This window comes from Cuculus canorus, chromosome 1, assembly GCF_017976375.1.
Source record: "Cuculus canorus isolate bCucCan1 chromosome 1, bCucCan1.pri, whole genome shotgun sequence".
NCBI lineage: Eukaryota > Metazoa > Chordata > Aves > Cuculiformes > Cuculidae > Cuculus > Cuculus canorus.
This window is the reverse complement of record NC_071401.1, coordinates 186,960,468-186,968,238: the sequence shown is the minus strand read 5'-3', so window position 1 is coordinate 186,968,238 and position 7,771 is coordinate 186,960,468. Positions and strand designations below refer to the sequence as shown.

General features: G+C 40.9%; 1 protein-coding gene across 1 annotated transcript; it reads right to left on the bottom strand.

Moving 5' to 3' along the window:
• Positions 1–3,931: 3,931 nt before the first annotated feature.
• LOC104055294 (secreted frizzled-related protein 2) lies at positions 3,932–7,209 on the bottom strand. The gene is made up of 4 exons (XM_009556404.2): positions 6,923–7,209; positions 6,206–6,375; positions 5,393–5,485; positions 3,932–4,368 (listed from the first exon to the last, which is right to left on the bottom strand). The coding sequence occupies exons 1-4, from the start codon at positions 7,207–7,209 to the stop codon at positions 4,058–4,060; spliced, it is 861 nt and encodes a 286-aa protein (XP_009554699.1). The 3' UTR covers positions 3,932–4,057.
• Between the last annotated feature and the right edge of the window lie 562 nt (positions 7,210–7,771).

The window sequence follows — 7,771 nt, the reverse complement described above, 5'->3', positions numbered from 1 at the left end:
TGATCTCCATCAATCACGTGCAATGAGACAAAGGCAACTTAAAGATATATTTCCCACTTACATGCATATGTATAAATTTTCCCAGAAATCAATTACTTTCCAAGGTCTAATTTTGATGTTATTCAAGGTGGGAAAATATGTGCTGGCATATCAAGCTCTAAAGATTTGTTAACAGCCACAAATTTCTGCAGCTTCTGGAGAGGTATCAAATAATTATTAATGTCCAAATTACCTTAAACAGTGCTATCTCCTGGGACATATGGCATCTGATAAGAGCTTCCATACAATATCTCGTATGGGCTAAGGCTTCCTTGTCGAGGTAGAATTCGGATTCTTAATGACACTAAAGATAGTGCTTTTACCCAGGCTTCCTGACATATTTTACTCAACTGTAATTTTAAAGTTTAATTCGTTCTCTCCGTTTTCACACTAGATCAAGGCCTATAAGGCATATGCAAATCCCAGGATATTCCCAGAACACTGCTTAGTTGTTCGATCACTTCTGCCACAAAATGAGGACCTCTGTCCTAAGACATTCCTAAAGGCACCCCAAACCGTGGAATAAATTCTTTAAATAAAATTTTACTATGTCTCTTGCCTTATTGGTGTGAGCAGGGAAAGCCTCTGGCCAGTCTGAAAAGTATCTACTAAAACTAGGATATATCTGTATCTTTTTTTTGGGATAACTCAGTAAAATCTACTTGCCAGGGCCTTGCCCTATTTCTAGGGGCCTTGCCTTCCCTAACACTCCAAATATTACTCGACTCTTGGTATTGGGATAGTTTCTTTGGCATACCACACATTTTCCATAACTGAACGAACAATTTCTGTCATGGTCCTTCCCATAACTACTTTCTTCAAATGTTTTAAAAGATTCTCTGTTCCCGAATGTACTTTTGGCCAATTCCCTTAAAAGGAAAGGAGGTGTTACCACCTACCCAGTGGATGTGACAAACCACCCATAATTTTGTTCTTTCACCTGCAATGCCTTCATCAGTCATTATTATCCTACCTAGGAGCTGGTTTTGGCAAGCTGATCTCTTTCTCTGGCACAAAAACAATGATGCCTGTTTCTGCAGCCTCCTTAGTAGCTTTATCAGCCAATTGATTTCCGAGTCCAATATTAGATGTCTCCAGTTGATGTGCCTTACGATGTCTTAATAGCCACTTCTGCAGGTTTCTGAGTACCGGCTAGTAACTTTGAATTTGTTCTATTTGCTTGATTCCAGTCCCTTGTGCTGTTAAAAGCCCCCTCTCTTTCCGTGTGCCTTCATGGGCATGCACAACTTCAAGTGCGTATTTAGAATCTGTCCATATAGCGACTCTTGTCATGACTCAAATCCAAGGCCCTGGTTAGGGGCACTAATTTGGCTTTCTGAGCAGAGGTTGTTGATGGCAAAGCACAAGCTTCCACTACGGAGCTTATTGCGGTAACTGCATAGCCCAACAATCTCTTTTTCCTCCTTGCACAAAACAGCTCCCATCCATGAATAATTACCAATCTGCGTTCTCAAGTGGTTGATCTTTAAGGTCCGGGTGACTGGAATATACTTCAGTCATCTGCAAATAATCATACTTGGGAGTCCCTTCCACATGGTCAGTAGAGAGAAACACTGCCAGGTTAACAGCTGAGGTGGTCTTAAGGAGGACATAATCTCGCTCTAACAATATCACCTGGGAATATTCGACTAGGAGAGAGCCAATGTCCTGTTTTTGTTCCAAGACAGTGATGACCATATGTGATACATATACTGTCATCTTCTGACCCATTGTAAATCTGCAAGCTTCCTGGAGCAATATTCCTGTGGCAGCAGCTGCCATCCTTGGCTGACATTATCCAGTTGTTTTGAGACATAGGCCACTGCACATCTCTGCACTCCCAGAAATTGCATTAACACTCCCAGGGCTGTCCCACACCTCTCATCAAAATATTTTGATAAGTCTCGAAGCCCAAGTGCTGGTGTTTTTATTAAAATTAATTTCAAATATTTGCTGCCCTGCTGTTATCAGTCTAATACAGGTGCTCAGGGGTCGATGTCTTCAGTACCTCACACAAAGGTTTTACTAACAGTCCATAATTTGAAATTCCGAGCTGACACCATCCCGCCATCCCAAGAAAAGTTCTTAACTCACAAACTGTCCGGGGTGGTTGGAAAATGGTTTCTTTTCTTTCTGTTCTCAGTTGTCACTGTCCTTATTGTACGTCAATCACAGTTCTTCGAGCCTTCTCTCTGGAAACCCTGTGTCCACTCTGTCCAAAAAGCTTAAAAGATTTATAGTCTTCTCTAGCAGTTGCAGCAATGAGGGTATCGTCCACGTCCTGTAATATTGTTCCCCCATCATTTTATTTTCCCCCATTTGTAGTTCTTTGGCCTATCTAGTTCTTTGGCTAAATCAAAATATTCCACTTTGAAATATTCCACATATTGTATCACCTTGCAACCCAAACCATTCTATGATTCTATGACCACTCTTTCCTTTTTGCAGAGGAACAAGGGTCTCATTCCAGGCAGCCCCAGGCACTGCTCCTGCAGGGGCACCTGGAAAGTGAGTGTGGGATGCACCAGTGCTTCCTGGCTCTCCTGTCGGTCTGGCAGGAGCTTCTTGAACCCAGCTTTGGAACAATCTACTTTTCACTAAGCAGTGACTTAATTATACATCACAGACTGAATATAGGTTGTTTCAGCTCTCTTTCCTCAGTTTCTACCTGGTTTTCCAGTTCACGGTAGGACCTGAGGGAATGGCAGGAAGATGTGCCAGGAGTGGGGGGAGCGCTGAAACAGCTCCCCAGGGAAGCAATCATGGCACCAGGCCTAGCAAGAAGCGTTTGAACAACACCCTCAGACACATGGTGTGCATGTTGGGGTTGTCCTATGCAGGGATAGGAGTTGAACTCGATGATCCTTGTGGGTCCCTTCCAACTCAGGACATTCATTCCGTGATAAGCTGTGGAGCAGGTGTCATCAGGAGCATGCATACAAATCTGCAGTTACTGGAGACATACCAGGAACCAAATCATTACAGATGTGACTTTTAGAAAGCTACTGACCGTAAACTTTTCCCACGTTTGTTTCAAGAACATATGAACATAACAGACACTGTATTACTGAAATAGTTTCTAATTTATGTACTATAAACTACCCGTCCTGGGTCTGTTCTGCATATTTATTAAACTAAAATTAAGTCAAGTTCTGTCCATCTTCATGTGGTCTTTAGTATCAGTGCATTGCACTGCAGCTGAGGACACTTGTCACAAGGCCACTGTAATATTTTGCATTTCTTGAGTATTATCACACCGTTAGTCCCCTGCTGTCCCCATAGACAACTGGTAAAGCTTCTGCATTGACTTTTTTAATGTATCTGAAAATGAAAAGGGATCTTTCAGTAGCACTGACCTGATTTACATTCCAGATGAGTCTTTTTACATTCAGGATGGTCTCACAAGAATAAAAAGTTTCAAAAGCTATGTTTAGCCTATGCTTTCAGGTGTTACCATCAAGACACTGCCAGCTCTGTCATTGTAAAGTGATGCTCTTTGACCAAATCTTATGACTGGGGTCAACTGCATTGTATTTACGGTTACTTACTCCTATTTATTCTGCTTTGATCCCTGCAAAAGCCACCAGCAGAGGGCTGCCGGCTGCTTTCTTTTAAAATACTCTAACGGGAGAAAATACGGTGGATTAGTGAAATATTAAGCAAGAGAATGTTTAGGTAACCGAGAAAATTGCAGAATGGGCAGTACAGAAAAATACGTTAAAGGTAGTCAGCTGGATTAAAGTTGCTTTATTCCAGGTTTTGCACATAGTACAATATTTATTTTTTTTGCAATAACTCAAAGAAATATTTATACATGGTTGACCAAGTTCAAAGCTGATGTGAATAGCTGTAACACTACAGAAAGGAGGCCTGATAACAGAAGGGTTTGAGTTCCACTTATAATACAGTTTAAAAGGAAATTAAGACTTTACATTCCACTTATAATACATTCGTATTTACAAGACAGGTTTGGCATGAGAAGTATAATAGTCTTTTTACAAATTAAAATGATAAATATCTACAAACATTTATGGTATCTCCACTTTTGAGTGGCCAAAGCCAGCTGGGAGTCCTTCCTCTGCCAGCGATAAACCTGGTTTACTAAAATGATGCCTTCTTCAATATTCCCCACAAGGAGATACATCATGGGACGATGGGTTGGAATCAACCTCTGTGTGCAGTTTTCATTGATAAGCAGCCACTGTTGTATCGTACTCTGAGTTTCATAAGGCAAGAGTGAACCCTGAGTAATGAATTCCACTTGGCATTCAATGTTATACTCTTGGTGACCAAATCCTGTTCTCTGTTTTGACAGCTTTACTTTCACTGCTGAGGGGAAAACAGAAATGTATAAGTCATTCCATTTACTAAAACACAGAAAGAAAGAAACACTGCCAATGAAATCAGGATGATTCCTTAAAAATAGTATCATAATTCATGGTGCTAGAGCATGGCAAGGCCTCCTCCAGCAGCAGTACACTTTTTAAAATACAGGCAAATAGAAAAACATGTTTTCCTTTAAGTGAGTAGTGTATTTTTACCATCACTGTGTATGTTGGATATTGTAGATAATTAGACATTGTAAGCTGTTAGCACTGTATTGTCAGGCTGCCCAGCTGGCCCAAGCAATTCTCCTGAAACTCACATTGTCCATGTGATGAACCCCTCAGCAAAAATGGCTAGCAGTGCTTCTTTCAGATATTCCCTTTTCATTACAGGCATGTACCTATTCCACTTGACTCTAGCAACAATTTTTAGGACTCTTCTCTATACAACTTGATCTAAAGCCATCTGAAGTTGCTGAGAGCCTTTGCACTGATGGCAGAGGGCTCTGGAAGAATTTTCTAGGGCAAACTCAGAAGTATTGCATGTCACTCCAAAAATTCTTTTACTAATATAATTTTCTGAGTCTCCTTTTTAGTAAGCTGTGTATCATGAAAAACTCATGCAAATGAGTAATAAGGACATGCTGTTCACTGGCAAAAAAAAACCCAAAGCTTTTATTCAGGTTTAACCACTATTAAAGGGCAAATCTGCTTATTTGTCTGCTTTTGCCAGAAATACTTAAATAAGTATGTTGTACTACAATGTGGCCAACTAGACAAGAAAAGAAGTATTATTTAATTGTAAAATAGATAATTAATAAATCTTTCGTGTAAAATAAATCCTTGTATTTTGCTGAGAATGAACTAATTCTGATAAACAAGCTAAAGTTAAGTTGGCAGCCAAACTTTTAGGATTAGGACTTCAAATTTCCAGCAGAAACTGACAGTTATTTTAATCCTATTTTCAAAGCATTTTAGAAGGAGAGCCATTAGTCTTTTTATTAGCAGACATATTAGCAAAGACTTACCAAAGTTATTGTCACAGAAAACTTCAAGAACTCTTTTGTATGTAAAGAATTCCTCCACTGCTGGGCAGGCCTGGCAGGCAGGCTTTGGCAGGACTGGTAAAGAATGACAAAGTTTCAAAGTTACCTTTTTGGAATAATTTGTATTAATTTTCTGCTGTCAAAGCTGAGAGGTCACTGTTTAACCACAGAGGTGACAGAGAAAATACACAATTGTTCAGTGAGATTGTAAAGGTGTACGCACTTCTCTGAAAACATGGCTAGGGATAAAAAGGAGTTTCATCTTCCATGCCCATTCAGTCCTTGTTCAGACTGAAGAGCTCAATTCTCACCATCAAATACAGTACTTACTACGGCTAAGGTGGGTGAGGAAAGGGTTAGGTGGATGATAGTGATCCTGCATTCGGCTGCCCTAGGATTGTGAATATGTGAATTCAGGTGTGCCACTTATCTCTGATAAAGGCTATTGATAAGTGTGTTAAGACACCTCAAAATAAATCAAATACAGTGTGCTGTTGTGGGTATGATACTGCCCATAGCTGTGTGCAGTTATAATCTCCTTTATCCTCTATCTAAGCCTAGAGGAGCTACATTTTATTTTTTTGAAGCAATGCTGATGTACACCATTCGAGGTCTGCTGCAGCTTACACTGCAAGTACTAGCACTTTCCCCTGCCACCTAGACAAATGGGGTGAAGCAGTATGAATAGATTCGGCTTACAAAATCACACACTGAGTGGGAACAGTGCTGCTTGTATCTCCTTGATTCCCAGAACACAGAGTACAGTCACTGTCCCCTCTGCCATCCGCGAGCTACCTTTGTGCAAGTATTTATATTCCTTTGTAAGAGATGCCAGGCACATGTCCTCGTCCCCAGGGAACCGATCGCAGTCCAGACTGTCAGGCCAGGCATGTCCATGGCAGGCAAGCACTGGGGCACAGCTGTTACGGACGGCAACACACATACTCTTACAAGGATGGATAAACCTGTCGCCGGGGAAAATACCAGGCTGAATCAGTTAAACTCAGTCAGTGATAACAGATACTATTGTAACAGTGATTTCTGTGCAAAACACATTGTCTTCAATGATATTTAACATCCTTCAACAATAACATAGTTCTAAAAGCAGCAGCTGTGCAAGCTATGCACGTGGTCTGTGTATGGGCTGGACTGTGCTTACAGGATTAAGTCACTGCTTTTTAAACGCTTGTATGACATCCTGAGAAAAGCTTCAGCAGAAGCCTGGTTCTATTTGTAACAGGTGCTTCAACTCTAAATTAAAAAGAATAACATTTAATCTGTAACAAAATCGAACATGATATTCTTTGACAACAGCATTCATTTCCCCAAAGCAAACTAAAGTTGAAGTGAAACAGATTTTCAGTACTTTTCTTTCCAATGAGTATGAAAAATTTAGTAGAATTATTTCAGGTAAAGTGAAGTTTGCCTTTAGATTACGATAAACATGCATTTCATTTTATCCCTGTTCTGGCAAATAAAGGCTGGAGTTTTGTATTGTTCTGTGGTACTTACGTATCTAAACAGATGGGTGCAAACAGAGAGCACAGGAATGTCCTCACGTGAGGGTGGCACTCTGTGTGCGCAAGGTGCTGCCAGGTGGTGGATTTTAGGATAACCTCTCCCATGCTTGTGTGTCCCATCAGGTTGGGAAGCCTCATTTCGGAGTACCCAATCTTGTGGCACATGTGCATTTCCTTGGGTATCACTACACATTTCGTGGATAATCCAATGTCAAAGCCTGTTGCCACTCTTAGGAAACCACTCAAAGCGAAAACAAGCATTTCTGCAGTCAAGACCATCTTCCAGCAACTCCTGGGCTGCTGAGCAGGGAGCTGTCAAACCCTCCAAGCACAAGGGGCACACTGAAAACCTCGTGGCTTATATACCCCAAGAGCTTAATGAACCATTGGTTATCAACTGCTTATCAAATCACTCAAGACAAAACCAGGTCTTATTGCCTGTTCAAGGGGTTGCTGTGATAACTGGGGAGGTAGAGACAAAGTATCTAAGTATGTTCCCTGAAGACACTGATTTGGTATAGCCTTTCATATGTCATACAGTGCCAGTTGCTGCAGAATGCTGTGTGGCATATTGCATTTTGACACCTAGAAGGTTTGCTATGTGCTTTCTAAAACAAATTAAGAGATCCCCCAGGAAAAACAGTTGGGCAGACAAGCTGTCTCCTGGGGCCGCTGTGTCTCCTTTGTTTTCAGACACTGCTGACAGGGCAGAAAAAACAGCCTAGATTGACTTATCAAGTGAAAATGTTTTGCTTGTGCTAATTGCTCATGTCTCTTTCACTGTTTTACAATGTAGAAGAGGTACTTTCTTTATTCGGTCAAGTGCTATAAAAGAGATAGC

Excerpts from the sequence above, each read along its gene's own strand:
- LOC104055294 (XM_009556404.2), bottom strand. The coding sequence starts at position 7,209 with ATGGTCTTGACTGCAGAAATGCTTGTTTTCGCTTTGAGTGGTTTCCTA. Across the intron at positions 6,376-6,922 it reads GCACCCATCTGTTTAGATAC|GTTTATCCATCCTTGTAAGA; the intron begins GTAAGTACCACA and ends CCCCGGCGACAG. Across the intron at positions 5,486-6,205 it reads ATATAAATACTTGCACAAAG|TCCTGCCAAAGCCTGCCTGC; the intron begins GTAGCTCGCGGA and ends ATTCTTTACCAG.